The 17,196-nt window shown below is 64.4% G+C and overlaps 2 protein-coding genes across 5 annotated transcripts in view; one reads left to right on the plus strand and one right to left on the minus strand.

The window, feature by feature from the left end:
- The window catches only part of RADIL (Rap associating with DIL domain), a 61,624-nt gene extending 47,255 nt beyond the window's left edge, over positions 1-14,369 (plus strand). For 3 of the 4 annotated variants that reach the window (XM_059898415.1, XM_059898412.1, XM_059898413.1), the window contains exons 7-15: positions 3,661-3,773; positions 4,433-4,670; positions 5,351-5,523; positions 10,058-10,208; positions 11,187-11,359; positions 11,502-11,853; positions 12,878-13,017; positions 13,409-13,548; positions 14,028-14,369. In XM_059898415.1, the coding sequence (XP_059754398.1) occupies positions 3,661-3,773; positions 4,433-4,670; positions 5,351-5,523; positions 10,058-10,208; positions 11,187-11,359; positions 11,502-11,853; positions 12,878-13,017; positions 13,409-13,548; positions 14,028-14,133 (1,586 nt within the window). In that variant the 3' untranslated portion in view covers positions 14,134-14,369. The remainder of the gene's footprint in view (positions 1-3,660; positions 3,774-4,432; positions 4,671-5,350; positions 5,524-10,057; positions 10,209-11,186; positions 11,360-11,501; positions 11,854-12,877; positions 13,018-13,408; positions 13,549-14,027) is intronic. The other variant, XM_059898414.1, reaches the window with a different exon arrangement.
- Positions 14,242-17,133, minus strand: LOC132349914 (uncharacterized). Its single transcript, XM_059898725.1, has 5 exons — positions 17,087-17,133; positions 16,790-16,914; positions 16,318-16,455; positions 15,451-15,785; positions 14,242-15,169 (listed from the first exon to the last, which is right to left on the minus strand). The coding sequence occupies exons 1-5, from the start codon at positions 17,131-17,133 to the stop codon at positions 14,345-14,347; spliced, it is 1,470 nt and encodes a 489-aa protein (XP_059754708.1). The 3' UTR covers positions 14,242-14,344.
- Positions 17,134-17,196: the final 63 nt, after the last annotated feature.

The raw sequence follows: 17,196 nt of genomic DNA on the forward strand, positions 1-17,196 counted from the left end.
GGCGCGTTGCTCGTGAGAGTTACAAGACTTTGTGACGCGTGTTGACTTCAGAGACTAAAACGTAGTGGCACTAAACGTGCCTCGTAGAGCTGATACAACGCAGCGTAAAGCGCTGAAAAACGCTCAGTGAGAGAGTGACTCTGACTGGGGCGGTCTAGGAGGGCTTCATGGAGAAGGTGGCGTTCGGCCAGGCCCTGAGGGGGTGTGAGATGTCAGCTGGTGTGTGTCTGATGGGGCCGTGGCGGGTCCTGGCACTGAGCTGGGACGGAACAAAGGCACTGCGTGCAGCAGGACCAGGTGTGGCGGCCTGGGACCAGGGGCTCCGTTTCACCCCGCGCGGCCTCGCTCTGCCCTGCGAGGACAGAGCCGCCCGCTTCACTCCATCCTGTCCAGGCCTTGCCGGAGCTGAGGGGTTCCCGAGTGGGTGTGCGGTCCCGCCCCGGGGGCCTGGCTGCCTCGGGGAGCCGTGGGGAAGCCGGGCGGCAGGACGGGCACGGCCGTGTCTCCCGGGACACGGGCTCACAGTCAGCCTGAGGCCCTGGGCCCTGCTGGTCCCCCTGATGCCGACTGGCTAGGTTGCTAGGGGAGGGGCTCGTGGTGGCCGCCGGCGAGGGGGCTGGTCTGCCCGGGGCCGGCTGTCCCACTCTGCGCTCAGTTGGCCACCGGGGAGCCGGCTGCGGAGACGGGTTGGTGGGGCCGAGGCCCTGGGACGTCCCGGCCAGACCTGGGGAGACGGGGTCTGCCTACCTTCCTCTCGTCAGTTGTGGTTTCTGAGTCTTTTCTCCCCCCGACTTCCCAGGGAAGGGGCGGTGGGGACTGTCTTGGGCTCCCAGGGCTGGAGAGTCTGGGCCTCCGTGGACACGTGGCAGAAGCAGTGGCTCCTCCGTGTCCCAGTGGTCATTCGTTGCAGGCCCGCTGGCCTGTCGCTCCATCCCTTGTCCCCCTGGGGCGGACATTGTGAACACCGTCCAGTAGACGCCCAAGGTGGGGCAGCTGCTCTCTGTCACCGAGCCTGGGTTGGAGGCAGATGGTCACCCACCTGTCCCCCGAACGGGACACGAGGACTACACCTCCCGAGTCTCGGTCGCCAGCCCGCCTCGCTCTGCCCCAGCAGCCCGGGCCCACCCCGCGCTTGGTGCTGCCGGAACCCAGCGCCTGCAGAGCTGCTGCCTCTCCCTGCGAGGCTTCCTGTCACCTCCCTCCCCAGACCCTGCTGAGCTCCTTTCGGGGGGTGGGCCTCCAGCCGCCCAGGACCGAGGCCGCAGCGCTCAGCGGGCTCTGAGTGGAGGGGACTCTTGTGCATGCGGCGTCGGCTGGCGAGCACCCGGCCTCCAGCTGGTCCTTCCTTGCGGAAGCCAGGAGGCCGGCACAGGTCGGGAGACGGCACCCCATCACCCCGACTTCGGGCACGGTGCTCACAGGCGAGTCCCGCCGGTGCCCCTCCTTGTCTGGACGTATTTCAGACGCTGTGTTGAGAGGCTGCAGGCCTGGGGTTAGCGTGTCCTTCACAGGGACCCTGAGTCAGGCTGATTTTCATGAAAAAAGCTGCTGGGGGGCTCTGCTCTTAGGAAGATATTCTTGGTCCAAGGCCCAGATGTCGTGTGGCCCAGTCGACGTTGGGAGACTGAGCATGTGGACGGCTGGAGTCCCTCCTCTGCCCGCCCCGGGGACCTCAAGGGCTGGGGAAGCCACAGCAGGGCCTGAGCGTCCCAGAAACAATGTCCGGGGCGGTGCAGGCTCTGTTGAGCTCAGAGGAAAAAACCATCAACCAGGGGGCGAAGGAAAGGTCAGAGCTGGCGTGTTTGGCCTCCTGACCTTCAGCAGGAAATATCTGTGGGAAGAATTCTAAAAACAGAGATGTCATGTCCTGAAAACTGGAAAAGGAGCTTTTTCTTCCCCAAACAACCTTTTCTGTCTGAAGCTCTTAGCCAGGAAGCCCATTCACATGGGAAGATAAAAGATTAGTCCATCAGGGGGGGCTGTTTATTTTATTCATTTTAAATTCTCCCGTAAGGCTTTGAGGCTCTGCCTCAGCGCCTGCAGACGTGGGGTCCCAGGGGGCGGTCCTCAGTCCCGGGGCCTCGGGAGGGAGGGAGGGAGGGGGGACGAGGCCCGGGTCCTCTGACAGGCGCGTGTGGGCGTCAGCTGAGTCGGGAACCCCAGCAGAGCCTGCGCCGCGGCTAGGAGGGTTTCAGGGGGTTTCTGCGGCGTCCGCTGGGAGCCGCCCCGTGGTTGTGTTCTGTGGGTCCCCAGCCTCCTCCCTCTGTCCGTCCCCTCCTCCCTCTCTCCCGAGCCCCCGGGCCCACATGAGGGGTGTAGGTCTGCCTTCTCAGACAAGCTGGTGCCGTCAGAGCCTGCGGCCCCTCCAGTCACCCGACTGGCTTCTCCCCCAAAGCCCAGGGAGGATACAGGGAGCGGCCAGACCCTGCCGGGCTCCCAAATGAGACCCTGCAGGCCAGGCTCTGGGAAGGACCCTGGGGAGGCCCCGCAGGCCTCTGGCTTCCTGGTCGGGAGGGTTCTGGGGTGTGAGCCCTGGGGGGTCAGGGAGCCCCGAGCCCTTGATGGGGCATCCTGGCGCCTGCAGGGCGGGTCTCTGACAGACGTGCACGCCGTTTCCGTTGGCCCAGTAGCCAGGCGGCCCCGTCCCTGTGCTCCTGGGAGGCCCAGCTTAGCACTCAGGGCGATTCCCGGCCTCCCTCCCTCCCTGAAAGGAGGTTCCCAGACGTGGGGCCCACTCTGTGCGTTAAGCAAAAGGCCGCACGGGACGGGCAGTGCAGGAAAGCCCTGCTGCCGGCCTTCCGTCCTCGTCAAGAGAAGCGAGGGGCTGAGCGAGCGAAGGACGGAGGCGGGCGTCCCGTCTGGTCCCTCCCCAAGTGCCACTGGGGCCGCTGGCACCAGGCACCTCATGCCTCCCGAGTTCGGGAAGGCCCCTCAGGATGGCCCCTCCCTGTTGGGCCTCTGGTCTTGGGGACCCCATGGCCAGCCTGGCCTCTTGGCCGTACATGAGCCCCACCCAGGGGGAGGGAGTCACCTGGCGTCGCTCACACCCCCCAGTCCCAGCCGCAGCCGCAGCCCCCTGGCCGCTGCCCAGCCTGGGAGGCCCATCCCCCGGCCTGTTGTCCTGAGTGCCCGTCCCCCGAGGTGCTGAGCGCCCGGGGTCTCCGCTCTGTGCCTGAGACACGGCAGCGTCTTCCCTGGGGGGCGCTAGTGGGGGGGAACGGGGCACGAGGGCCATCTGGGCTTCTCGGGAAAGTGTCGTGACGGTCTCCTTAGGACCTCTGGCCAGGTGTCCCTTGACCTGTGTCCCAAGTGAGAAGTGACCTGTGGGCCAGGATCTGCCATCGCTGGGCACTTGGTCCTGACCGTATCCGCAAGCTGCTAGCACGCGAGTGTCTGCTGTGCTTGGTATTGAGTCCGTGTCCATGGGTTTGGAAGCTCGGGGCCAGGGGTCCTGGCCACCTAAGCCAGCACCCCGGGACCTCTGGGCCCGGGGGCCCCATGGCTTTGGTTTGTCACATTTTCCAAACCCAAGAGGAGGGTGCTGGGCGGAGCCCTCAGGAGGCGTCAGGTGGGGGTTTGAAGTCGTGGTGGTTCCAGAAGGTTCCTGCCCGAGTCCTGCCTCCCCCGGCCCTGCAGTGACGGCGTCACGTCCCCCCGCAGGCTCGAAGGAGTCCCTGTTCTCCTGCACCCTCACGGCCAGTGAGGAGGCCATGGCAGTGCTGGAGGAGGTTGTCCTGTACGCCTTCCAGCAGTGCGTGTACTACGTCTCCAAGGTACGGCCTCTGCGTGCGCGTTCTCCCGGGGGACCTGAGTGCCGGCCCGGCCGCCTCTGCCCGCCCGGACCCCGGCCTAGAGCCCTGTCCCCCCTCACCCGCTGTTGCTCTCGTCGAGCGAGTCCTCTGCCCCAGCGCGGGGCCAGCGAGCGAGAGAGACGGGGCCGGCTGCTCTGGGGAGGCGACTCGGACGGCGGGACAGCCGTGCGGTGGTGCCGGCTGTCGTGGCCCCTGGCCCCCCTGCCCGCACCGTCCCGCACGCTGGTGGGGGCAGCCATGCGGCCACGTCTCGGGACTCAGAGCCGAGCAGGGCACCACGGGGCGCTGCCATGTCCTTGGGTCAGTGGGCCGTTGTTTGGCGGCTCACCCGCTCCCCTCCGTCCAGTAAAACCCTTCTGATAAAATAAGAAGAGGGTGAAGCCCCTGCCCTCAGGGCCCTCTGGGTGCCGTCCGGCCCCTTTGCCGGAGCCCCTGCAGCCCGTGTCATCTGCGCCTTCGCTGGGAGCTTTACTGGCCCCCCGTCCCCCCCGCGGCTCCCGGTGGGGAGCCCGGCGCTCACACGTGGGTCGCTGACACATGTGGTCCGGCCGAGGCAAGAGCTGGACGGGTCAGGCCCGGGGCCCCTGCCCACAGCAGCCGGTGTTTTCCTCTCGCCCCAGTCCCTGTACGTGTGCCTCCCGGCCCTGCTGGAATGCCCCCCCTTCCAGTTGGAGTGCCGCGAGAGCTGGTGCTCGGCCCCTCGGCTGCCCGAGGAGCTGCACCGCGTCGTGTCCGTCTACCAGGCCACCCTGGACCTCCTGCGGCCGCTGCAGGTGCACCCCGAGATCGCCGCCCAGGTGCTGGCCTACCTCTTCTTCTTCTCCGGCACGCTGCTCTTCAACCAGCTCCTGGACAAGGGTGAGGGTCAGGGGGCGGACAGCCCGCAGGGCCACTGAGCGTGTCCTCCCGAGGCCGGCGGGCTGAGCCGTCCTGCTCCGTGGGGTCTGGGCGGGTGCCGCGGGGGGAGGACGTGGGGCAGAGCCTGTCCCCGTGGGAGCGGGAGCCACCCGTCCGCGTCTACACAGGGCCCCTCCGGCCTCTCCTGGTTCATTTCATCCGCACGTGGCCTAGGGCCCCCGTGAGCGAGGAGGCAGCAGGCTCAGGGAAGTGCCGTGGCCTTTGACCCCGCCTCACTGCCACCCAGATCTCCTCCATCGCCCTGCCCAGCGCTCAGGGCCGAGGCAGTGCTGGGGCACGGGGCAGGGAGAGCGGGGCCAGCCCACAGCACGTGCGAAGCCTGGACCACGGCCCTCTGCACTTGGGGTCGCGTGGCCGTCACCGCCCCTCCCTGCCCCGCCACCTTCACCTCCCACCTCCATACCCACCCACCCGTGCCCAGAGAGGGGTCTGGAAGCAGGTAGTTGTCTTAGAAACTGACGTAAGGTCTTCCGTCTGTCCAGAGGCCGGGGGGGGCGGGAGGAGGACAGGGCTGGGGCCCAGCCGGGCCTGGCTCCCTCGGGGGGGGCGGGCGGGCGGGCAGCATACCTGCCCCGCGAGGGCTGCCCGACATCACCCTCCTTCCCTCCCTCCATTCCCAGGGCCCTCTCTGAGTTGCTTCCACTGGCCCAGAGGCGTCCAGGCCTGTGCCCGCCTGCAGCAGCTCCTGGAGTGGACAAGGAGTGCCGGCTTTGGCGAGGCTGGAGAGCGCTTCTTCCGGAAGCTTTCCTGCACGCTCAACCTGCTGGCCACGCCCAGTGCCCAGCTCGTCCAGGTGGGAGGGGTGCAGAGGGTGGGGGGCAGCGGGCGCAGCGAGGATGGGGCGGCGCCCTGGGTGGTCACCCTGGGGTCAGCAGCTTGCAGACCAGGAGGGGCTCAGTGGGCTTGCAGTGGCTTAGTCCACAGCTGTTCCCACCTGCAGGCAGGATAACGGCCCCAGGATGTCTGTGTCTAGTCTCTGACCTGCGGCTGTGGCCACAGGGGGCCCTGCTGATGTGGGGAGGTCACCCCCGGGCACCTGGTGGCCCCATTTAAGCACACGAGTCCTTAAAACTGGGAAGATATTTACAAACGATGAGACCAACAAGAGCTTAATTTCCAAAATCTACAAACAACTCATACAGCTCGATATCACAATAAAAAAATGGGCAAAAGACCTAAACAGACATTTCTCCAAAGAAGACGTACAGATGGCCATAAGGCACATGAAAAGATGCTCAACATTGCTGATTATCAGAGAAATGCAAATTGAAACTACAGTGAGGTATCACCTCACACTGGTTGGAATGGCCATCATTAAAAAGCCTACAAATAAGAAATGCTGGAGATGGCGTGGACAGAAGGGAACCCTCCTACACTGTTGGTGGGGATGTAAACTGTACAGCCACTATGGAGAAGAGTATGGAGATTCCTCAAAAAACTAAAGCTAGAGCTACCATATGATCCAGCAATCCCACTCCTGGGCACATACCCAGAGAAAACTCTAATTCAAAAAGACATATGCACCCCAGTGTTCACAGCAGCACTATTTTCAATAGCCAAGACATGGAAGCAACCTAAATGTCCATCGACAGAGGAATGGATAAGAAAGATGTGGTACATATATGCAATGGAATACTACTCAGCCATAAAAAAGAATGAAATAATGCCATTTGCAGCAATATGGATGGATCTAGAGATTGTCACACTAAGTGAAGTAAGTCAGAAAGAGAAAGACAAATACCATATGATATGACTTCTGTGTGAAATCTAAAAGTATGAAGCAAATGAATTTATTTACAAAACAGAAACAGACTCACAGGCATAGAAAACAAACTTATGGTTACCAGAGGGGAAAGGGTGGGGAAGAAATAAATTAGGAATTTGGGATTAACAGATACAAACTACTATACATAAAACAGGTAAACAACAAGGTCCTATTGTACAGCACAGGGAACTATATTCAATATCCCATGATAAAACATAATGGAAAAGAATCTGAAGGAGGATCATATATATATAAAATCACTTTATACCAGTAACTAACAGAACGTTGTAAATCAACTATACTTCAATAAAAGAAAAAAGAGGGAAGCAGAAGAGTGGGTCAGAGAGACAGGAAAGAACGAAGCAGAGGGTTGGCTCTGAAGGTGGAGGACGGGGCCACAGGGCAAGGGGTACAGCGGCCTCCAGGAGTTGGGAATGGCCCGTGGCTGGAGGCCAGCACAGGAACGGGACCTCAGTCCTACAACCCCAGGGAAGCGGATCCTGCCCTGGAGCCGCCAGAAGGAACACAGCCCTGCAACTCTTGATTTTAGCCCGTACGACCTGTGCTGGACGTCCGACCCCCAGAACTGTAAGACTGTGCTCATGTTGATCTCACTGCCACCTTCATGGTCATTTGTTAGAACAGCAGCAGGAAACAAAGACACCAGCTCACCCGCCTCCCTCACCTGCTGTGTGACATGGTTGTCACAGGTAATCAGTGAGACCAAGCTACCCAGGCCCTTTCCTGCCTGGCAGCGACACGGAACCCGCCCAGGTGATGGCCAGCGTGTTTGCAGGGCGGCCCCATGGACTCTGCTTCCCACGCCCTGGGGCGCTGCTGTGCGCGCTGCTTTTGCCCTGGGCCTGGTGCACAGGCGTGCGCCCTGGTGAACAGTTACCACAGGGGTCCCCAACCCCCAGGCCACGGACCAGTACCAGTCCGTGGCCTGACAGCACCGGGCCGCACAGCAGGAGGTGAGCGGTGGGTGAGCGAGTGAAGCTCCATCTGTATTTACAGCCGCTCCCCATTGCTCGCGTTACCGCCTGAGCTCCGCCTCCTGTCAGACCAGCGACGGCATCAGATTCTCATAGGAGCGCGAACCCTACTGTGAACTGCGCGTGCGAGGGATCTCGGTTCGCGCTCCTTACGAGAATCTGACGCCTGATGATCTGAGGTGGCGCTGCTAGCGCTGGGGAGCGGCTGCAGATGCAGATCGTCGTCAGCAGAGAGGTTGACTGCACAGAGACCATCATAAATCAACCGCTTGCAGACTCCTATCAAAACCCTATCAGTGAGTGGCACGTGAAAGTAAGCTCAGGGCTCCCACTGATTCTGCATTATGGTGAGTTGTGTAAGTATTTCCTTATATATCACCATGAAATAATAGTAGAAATAAAGTGCACAATAAATGTAATGCGCTTGAATCATCCCAAAACCATCCCCCCCCCCCACGCCCAGTCCGTGGAAAAATTGTCTTCCACGAAACCGGTCCCTGGTGCCAGAGAGGTTGGGGACCGCTGAGTTACCAAGCTGGGTGCTTTGAGTTTGCTTGGTTTTCTGTGGTTTTCCGTGGTGTTTGTACTTCAGTACAAAACGCACAGCAAGGAAGGAGCGGCGTGGCACTGGCCGCTCGGCTGCACCTCTCCCTGCACAGCTCGGGGCTGCCCGCTTCTTCCTCTGGCAGGAGACTGGGGTCTATTCCTAGAGCATTTAAGACTGAGGGTCTCCAGGCTGGGACACGGGATCTCATCCTGAAGGAGGGGGCATCCCGGCGGCAGAGCGCCCATCGCGTGCTGGAGCCCCGTGCTCTCGCCCACCAGGCCCGGGCCTGTGCCCTCCAAGCAGAGGGCGGCCAGCTTGGCAGGGCTGGCGGTCAGCGACAGCCCAGGGCAGGACGGAGGGTGCTGACACTGGGCCTCCACAGCCACCCAGCCAGGAGAGGGGGAGGGAGGCAGGGAGGGAGTGAGGCAAAGAGGCCTCAGGCCGTAGTTTGCCTCCCTCAAAACGGACCATTCAGGGAGAAGGAACTTACTTGAAAAACCATTTATATCCTCAAAGATAAGGGAAGATATAGTATCCATAACATAATAACAGGATGCTGTAAATAAGAGAACAAAGAGAATTCTTGGAAGTTAAAACTACGACAGCAGAGATGAAAAGTTCAATAGCAGGGTTGGACGATAAAGTCCGGGAAATCACCCAGAAAGCAGAGCCAGCAAGACGGAAGAACGGGTGTTCGCTCTTGCTGGGTGACTGCTCAGCGCCGTCGGGGAACCCGCCGACAGCAGCCTCGGAGGAGCACAGACGTGGCGAAGCGTGGCTTCTAGGAGGAAAGTCAAAACCACCTCCGGGCAGACGAGGCTGTCCTGCGCTGGCATGTGCTCGGGGTGGCGGTGTCAGGAAGAGGCCGCTCCTCCCCCCTCCCCCACGTAGCTTAGGATGCTGTCTGTCCCTTCAGTGTAGATACTCGATAACCACCGCCCAGGCCTCTTGATGTGGGCAGTAAAATCAAACGTGGGAGAAACAGAGAGGAAGGAAGAAAGAAGGAAATTAAGGGACTGGTCAAGTGAGGCCCCACATCCGAGCAGCATGAGGTCGGAGAGGGCAGAGCAAACAGGGAGTAAAGATAAACCAAGACAGTTCCCAGCCCGCTCGACCCGAGTGTCCAGACTGCAGGTGCAGCCGGTGGGTGAAAAGCACAGTGGCTGAAACAGACCTGCACCGAGACCCGCTCGCAGGATTGCAGAGACGCCGCTGAGCTTCCAGAGAAGGAGAGCAGCTCGGGTCCTGGAGGTCAGCGGTCAGGATGGTTTCCGACTTCTCAGGAGCGAATGCGGGAGCTGCCTCCCAAATTCCCTACGAGGCTGACTGCAGCCTGGGGTCCTGATGGCGGGGACAGTGGCCTGAGGACGCTCTCCCACGCCAGGCCCCCAGCGTCCCCCTGGCACAGGCCTCCCTGGGGAGCTCCTCCAGAGCAGAAGGAAAGGGTTCCAGGAAGCAAGACGGACGGAGACGGTTCACTCAGTGACGTGAGTGCACCTTCTCCTACGGCTGCCGTTTGTCTTCTTCCAGGGCGCCGTCCCTGCACCCGGCTCCCAAGCCAGTCTCGTGTGCCACCTAACGCTACAGTTGTGCCTTCGTGCAGGTCTTTGACCTGCTTGATTTCTTGCACACGGTACGAGGCAGGGGTCCTATTTCACGGCCCCCTAACCTCCCAGTAGTCTTCCCCCGTTTCTCAGCCCCTCGAGGTGCTGTGCCCGGGCTTGCTCGGTGGGCAGGGCACCCGGCGCGGTGCCTGCTGGCCTCTCCTGGGAACGCCCCCCCGCCACCTGACCCGGCTCTCAGCCTGGACGCCCACAGGCATGGGGTGAGCTGCCCTCTGCACCGGCCTTGACCTTGGCCTCGCTGACCTCGCTGTCCCGCTCGGACGCCCCAGGGCGGAGCGTGTGCTGGCGTGGGGAGCCCTGGGCCCCTGCCCCCCACCGGAGCTCCCAGAAGGCAGGCCCTCCCGGGGGAGGGCTGGGCCCCCGGCCTTTGACCAGGAGCTCCTCCTTGTCAGCAGATGAGCTGGGCGAACCTGCGGGCCGCGTTCCCTGCCCTGAGCCCCGCGCAGCTGCACCGCCTGCTGACCCAGTACCAGCTGGCCTCGGCCATGGGCCCCATGAGCGCCTGGGAGCCGGGTGCCCAGGACAGCCCCGCGGCCTTCAAGTCAGGTGAGGCCTCTCCTCCGGGTGGAGCTCGGAACTTGGGCGTGGCTCGTGGGCTCCTTGACCCCCAGGTCCCTGGGTCCCCAGGTGGGGGACAGGGCAGGACACCCGAGGAGGAAGACGGCCCAGGGTGGAGGCTCCCCTTTGCCCCCAGGCTCTTGGTTCAGGTCAGAGGTCCCCACTGCCCCTCACGGGGCCTCGCCGGGCGCACGGCCACCAGGAAGAGAGCAGGGTCTCCACACCGGGCGCCATGGCACAGCCCGTCGGGAAACGGTGCTGAGCACGCTCGCCCTGTGTGTATCACGTGTGGAGACAGACGGACGGACGTGTGTGTGTGGTTTTTTATGAGTTAGTCGTGTATCTCCTCATTAGCAGTGTGTACATTATACCGCAAGCAAAAACGGAAAGTAAAGGACGGGGGAAGATCCAGATAGAAGTAGGGCTTCGACGCCTGGTCACCTGGGGCTTGAACCCTGGGCGCTGTCCCCCGCCCCGTTTACTGGCTCACGTCCAAGGCCTTCCGCGGAGGGAGGGGGCTCTGTGCTGGGCGCCGGGAGCGAGGTGGGGGCTGCCGTCTTCCCTCCTTCTGGAAGGCGCGTGTGTCCTCGTGCAGAGGCCAGCACGTAGGCAGGCTGTGCCCAGCCCGGTGACACGTGCGCGGTGCAGGCAGCGTGGCCGCCAGGAGCAGGTGGCGGCCCGGGGTGCCGGCCTCCGGGCCGAGTGAGCTGGGCTCCAGGCGTGGGTGTGCGGTGGGCCCGGGGGAGCCGGGGGCCGCAGGCGGGGCGGGCGTGGAGCCCAAGTGCTGTATGGTGGCGCCGGGGCTTCATCCCGGGTGCTCGCTGGGACTCCAGAGGCGTGAGAGCGCCGTACGGGCTTGTGCGGCCCCTCCCGTGTCCCCGGGGTCCCACGGCATCAGGCCGGGGGGGGGGGGGTGGTCGGGCAGCTGCCTCCGGGCCGGGGGTCACGCCGCCCTCGCCCCCGCAGAGGAGGTCCTGGAGTCCTACGAAAACCCCCCACCCATCGTTTTGCCGAGCGAGGGCTTCCAGGTGGATCTGGAGGCCGACTGCCTGGACGACGGCCTCCACCGGCACCTCCTCTACATCCGCCACTTCCTGTGGAGCCTGCGGGGCAGGCCCGCCCGGCCAGAGTGTCTCCAGGTACCCGGGTGGGCGCGGCAGCGGGGGCTCCCGTGGCCCTGGGAGTTGGCGGTGCTCCCGAGGCCGCGGAGGCTTGGGGGCCCCCTCTGTCCTCCCAGCACGTTGGGCTGCTCGGTGCTGAGTTCTGTCCCCCCTCCCCCAGGGCCCGCACCACACCAGCCCCGAGGGCCACCCTGAGGACCAGAGCTGCACCCTGGCTTCCAGGGACCCCGGCAGGGGAGCCCATGAGGCCGGCCCGGAGCACCCTCCTCCTTCCGCGGGGGACCCCCAGGCACAGGGCCCTCTGGGAAGGCCGCCAGGCCGCGTGAGCCGCGGGGGGCCCCAGGCCGGGGACCCACATGGGGACCCCTCATGCCTGCTCACGCCCCCCGGCACCCCGCTCAACCTGGAGCCCGCCGTCCCCGACTGGCCAGAAGCCAGCAGTGCCTGCGGGGAAGCGCTTCCGGAAGGGAGGAGGAACGGGCCGAGCGGCCCGAGGTGCGCAGCCCTGGAAGGTGAGCCCCGAGCCAGGCCCGCGCCCGCACCCCAGTCCTGGCCCTGCTGGCGCCTGGGCAGCTGCCTCGGGGTCCTTCCCCTGTGGGGTCCTGGTGTCGCGTCTAGCCCGGGCTGTCAGAGTTGCCCACGAACGCCTGTCGCCCTGGACACAGGACAGGCTCCTGGGGCAGCTGGGGAGGGCACCGCGTGGCTCAGGCCCGGGCAGCTGGGGACCCGGAGAGTCACTCCGCCCGGGGGAGAGGAAGGATGTCTCCATGACGTGTGTTGAGCCCCAGAGCCGATGCGAGGCCAGCGGGATCGGGGCGGGGGGCGTGGGGAGGGGGGAGCCGGAGCCCTGGGCGTCCTGTGGGCAGTGTGGGCACTGGGCTGGCCGGGCTGGAGGGCAACGAACGGCAAGCATCCTCCAGCCCCGCCCGGCCCCCGCGAGTCCTCAGTGCCCTTGCCGAGCTTAGAGGGTGCCCTGAGGGCAGGGGTCACTGGGACCGAGCTGGGCCTGAGGCAGGACACCTCTCAGCGACCTGGGTGGCGCCCTGGGAGGGCACCACGACTGACCTCGTGCGGACAGAGAGGGCGCAGGACCCTCAGGGTGGGGAGCAGCAGGGCCCAGCTGAAAAGAGCCCCAGCTCCAGAGGGGGCCCTGGGAGCAGGGGCCGACACTCGGAGGGACAGACGTGGGGTCACCACTGAGAAGTGTGGTGCGAGAGGGCAGGGGGAGGGAAAGCAGAGCCTCCTTCTCAACCTTCTGGAAGCAACCGGCTTCTGAGAGGGGCCGGTGTCCCAGGGCAGCACAGGGTGCCCTGACTCCCATCGCCCTGATGGTGGTCCGGGTCTGGCTGTTCCCCTTCTGCCCAGACGGGCATCTTACTGGACCTTTGTGAGCACGTGTCCCTTTGGAGCAGCCAAGCCAGGATGTCCCTGGGTCCAGACTCCTGGGCAGGCGCAGGCCCCCGGGGCAGAGTCTGGACAGAGGACTGAGCCGCCGGCCCCTTACCTTACCCTGCTGCACCTTTCTCGCCTGCCCAGGAGACTGTGCGGCCCCGGCGGCCGAGCCCCCTCTGGCCACCTCCAGCCACAGCTCTAGCACGGACGACTTCTGCTACGTGTTCGCGGTGGAGCTAGAGCGAGGCCCCTCTGGGCTGGGCATGGGCCTGATCGATGGCATGGTGAGTGATCCGCCCCGCCGCTTCCTGCAGGCCCCCAGGCTCCTCCTCTTTCCCAGAGACGGGCCCACAGCTGGGGTGGTCACAGGCAGGCGGCGGGCGGAGGCCCACGGCCCTGGGGACCAGGGGCTGGTGGGGGCGTCTCCTGGGATTTGTGGGAAGGGAAAGGGCCTGAGCAGCAGCTGCTTCCACCGCCTGCACCCTCAGGCCTCAGGGCCTCTGGCCTGGGCCTGCGGGGACTCTGATGGCGTCCAGCGCTGTCCTTGAAGACACACTGATGACCACACAGTGAGCCCCACCGGGCCAGGCCGGGGGAGGGGCGGAGGTGGCCCCGCCTGGAGACCCCTATGTGTGAGGGGCCCACGGAGCCCTGAGGCTTCCGCTTCTCCCCCAGCACACACCCCTGGGCGCCCCAGGGCTCTACATCCAGACCCTGCTCCCGGGGAGCCCCGCGGCATCCGACGGGCGGCTGTCGCTGGGAGACCGCATCCTGGAGGTGAACGGCAGCAGCCTGGTGGGCGTCAACTACCTGAGGTACCGCGCCCTGCCCCCCGTGCCCTGCCCCCCACGCGCCCTGCCCCCCCACGCGCCCTGGCCCCACGCGCCCTGGCCCCCACCCCTCAGCCTGTGGGAGGCCACGTCCACCCTTGGGACGTTGGAGCTGAGTAAACAGAGGCACAGCCTGGCTCCCCACGGCCACCTCCCGCCCTTCCCCCCATTGGCCCTCCGATGACACGCCAGTCCCCGCAGGGGCTCAGGCACCTTGGGGTGGGGCGGGCTCTGGACCAGGCCGCGAGAGCGCAGGCTCCGTGATCCCGGAGCTCCGTCCCAGCTCGGGGGGCTCAGGGTTACTGACTGTAGCTGTCCACTTGGGGTGACGGCTGGGGGGTGGGGGGTGGGGTCGCCCCCCCCCCCCCCCCCGGCACCTCCAGGAGGCTCTGCCCGCCGGACCGGCAGTGAATCCTCACCCGGAGGGCTCTTCTGCACCGTCCCCATCCCTTCTCTGCTTTCAGAGCCGTGGATCTGATCCGACACGGGGGAAAGAAGGTGCGGTTTCTGGTTGCCAAGTCAGACGTGGAAACGGCCAAGAAGATCCGCTTCCGCACGCCCCCGCCCTAGGCGCCGTGCAGGGGCGGCCCGGGGAACCTACACCTGCGGCTCCCAGGTTACGGCCCCTTCTGCCAGGCTGTTCGGTGTGGTGCGTCACCCACAGGACACTAGCCGCAGTCCCTAGTGTACACTTTATTTTATTGATATGACAGAGAATACTAAGTTGTGATGCTTGTTACAGAGCCTTTATGTTTGAAAATTTGAATGTTAAAGTATAGATTCAATAAACTATCTTTCGTATTGTAGAGGGTGGCGGGGCGTGGAGTCTGGGTGGGCACCGTGCTGGCCCCCTAGAGGGGATGCTGGAGGTGGGGCGGTGCCCTCCGAGGAACAGCTCCCTCCCTGACAGTGCGGGAGAGCCCGGGGGGGACACGGGGCGCGCTGGGGTGCCGGGATGGCTCTGACTCGCTCCTCGCCTGCCCTCCACCCTGCCCGCAAACAAGGAGCAGCGAGGGAGACGCGGACAGCCCCCAGCCGCCGAGGGAAAGGGCCAGAGCCGCCCCCCATCAGAGGGGGCTGCGCCCTCGGTGATGCCATGCTCAGCACGGTCCCAAAGAAGGGGTCTAGAACCCCCCAGAAGGTTATAAAGTGAGAGTCTTGACCCACTGTGGGTATCCAGGCTTCCTTCCCCGGACTCACACCCCTCCTGATGTCCTCTTTGGTCGCTAAAGCCACGGCTGGGCCCTAATACCAGGCTGGCCGGTCCCAGGCTCTCAGTCTGCGGCCCGGCTGGTGTCCACCTGGTGGCCGTTGCTTCACCCTGGTGGGAGGCGCCTCCTGCACCAGCCGCTGACGGTGCGCAGGGCCGTGTTGGTGTCACAGTGGCAGCGGGCGCGGGCACCTCCCGGCTGGGTGTCTTCGGCAGGTTCGGTCGTGTCCGCCTCCTTGGGCTCTGGGCTGGGGTCCTCCTCTTTGACAGGAACAGAGACTCTGGGGACGAGAGGGTCCTGGCCAGGCAGCTGCAGATACACCCCTTACGTGGAAAGGGGTCTCGTGGAGGGACCAGCGGCCGGAAGGTGTGTCCCAGGCACTGGGCCTTGGGCAGCTGTGAGCACAGAAGAGAGTGCAGATGGGGGCCCGGCCCTGCGGGCGCTTGGTACCAGGTGTCCGGATTCCACCTGCCCTGAAGCAGTTCCCAAAACGCTGGATGAAATATACTTTAAAAAGTCAGTTAAAATGTGCAGTTGAACCCCCCCAAATTCCGAAAGCCCTAAACTGAAATGAGGGCACAGGTTCAGGGAGGCTGGCCGCTGACCCGAGGCCTGCCGAGCACCACCCCACCCCCGCCCCCCGCGGAGTTGCATGGCGATGGGGGACGCCGCGTACCGCAGAGTCCCCGCAGGGAAGGGCTGGGGCCCCGGGGAAGGGGGGAGACCTCCGAGCTCCGCTTCTCGCTGGCGGGAGCGGGTGCTGAGGGCCCTCCGAGCACTCTGCAGGGAAGGACACACCATTCCCGGGACGTTCTTTGAGGTCAGCACTGTGATTATCCCCATTTTGCAGACGAGGAAAGTGGAGCACAAGGGGACTGTCATTTTCTACATCAGTCGGCCAGCGCCATGAATGCGGTGAGGACAACCCGACCTGACCCCACCTCTGGAAGCAGCCACCCTCGTCCGCCCTCGGCGCGGCTGCAGTGGGCGCCCGGCCCAGGTGAGTGCGCCCTGCTCACGCGCCATCCTCCGGGCCGCAGCCCTGCCCGTGTCCTCACGGCCTCCGAGGCCCCGGCGGCTCTGCCGCTGCGGCTGACACGCCTGGGACAGCCCGGCCCCGCCGGATTTGAACTCGGGTCGTTGGACTGGACTTTCAGCCACCACAGAAGTCTACCCTGCAAAGACAATGGTAAGGGAACGTTTCTAGAGCGGCCTTGGCTCTGTGTGAAGCAGGGTAAAAAAGTCCCCTCAAAATCCGTATTCTCAAACTGGTTCGTAGGCACGTTTGAGAGTCAAACTTGCAAAATCTGAACGAACGACGTGAAAAAACTGAAAGCTGAGCATTAATTGGCATCTTGGCAAATTGAAAAAAAAGCATTTTCTCTAGGTGTCACATCCTCAACCCTGGCCTCCCTGGACCCAAGTCCGGAGGGCCGGGTGGGCCGGGCCAGCAGCGCGTGCGGGCGAAGGGCGTCGCAGGGGCTCGCAGGGCTGGGTTGGTCCCATCCCGGGAGGGTCAGGTGTCCTTTGGCACGCCCCGCACCGGTGCCCCACGGCTCTGCTCCGCGCACCACCTGTCGCTTCTCGGAAAGCATCCTGGGGCCGGGACGCCGGCCAGAGGCGTCCGCCCCTGCGGCGCCCACCCGGCCCCCATCAGCCTCCTCGGCGGCGGCGGGCGTTTCTTAGGGCGTCCGGGGGGGCAAAACCGGCCGGGGGCGGAGGCACTGGACGGCAGGAGCGGGGCCGGAGCCTGGGGGCGTGGCTAGGAGCGGGGCCGGAGTTGGGGCGTGGCGGAGCCTGGGGGCGTGGCTAGGAGCAGGCCTGGACGTGGGGCGCGGCGGAGCGGGCGGGCTGGGACTTTCGGAGCAGCAGCACCACCTGGTGGCCGAGCCCCGCCAGGTGCCCGGGGAACTGGGGCACAGCCTTGGGGGCTGGTTTACAAGCAGGGCGGGGCCTGACTTGAACGGGACAGCGGTAGAAAGCGCTCGACAGGAGGGGGTATGGTTCTCCCCCACTTAGTGTAAGAGCAAAGCGCACCCGGACTTGCTCCCAGTAAGGCTTCTGGCGGCAGGTATCGTGGTCACTGGGAGCACTCTGCTGGGTGCCCTGCCCTTCCTCCTGCTCGTAGGAGGCTGCAGGTCTGCAAAGGTGACAGCACCTCCAGCCCACCCAGCAGGGGCCCCAGAGCCCCAGCCTTATCGTCTTCAACTTACTCAGGAGCGGGAAAAGGTCTAAAAAATGTCACTGACCAAACCCATTTTCCCCGGTGGCAGCTGCCACCTCGGGGAGGTTGACACTGCTTCCTTTCTGACTGCATGTGTTTGTTAGTGATCTGTGGTTTCTGGACCATCTGGGACATGGGCTGAACGGGGCCCGGCCCTGACACGTGGGGACTAGGTGGGAAGGAACAGCCCCAGGGGAA

Source organism: Balaenoptera ricei, chromosome 15 (genome assembly GCF_028023285.1).
Source record: "Balaenoptera ricei isolate mBalRic1 chromosome 15, mBalRic1.hap2, whole genome shotgun sequence".
In the NCBI taxonomy this organism is placed as follows: Eukaryota; Metazoa; Chordata; class Mammalia; order Artiodactyla; family Balaenopteridae; genus Balaenoptera; species Balaenoptera ricei.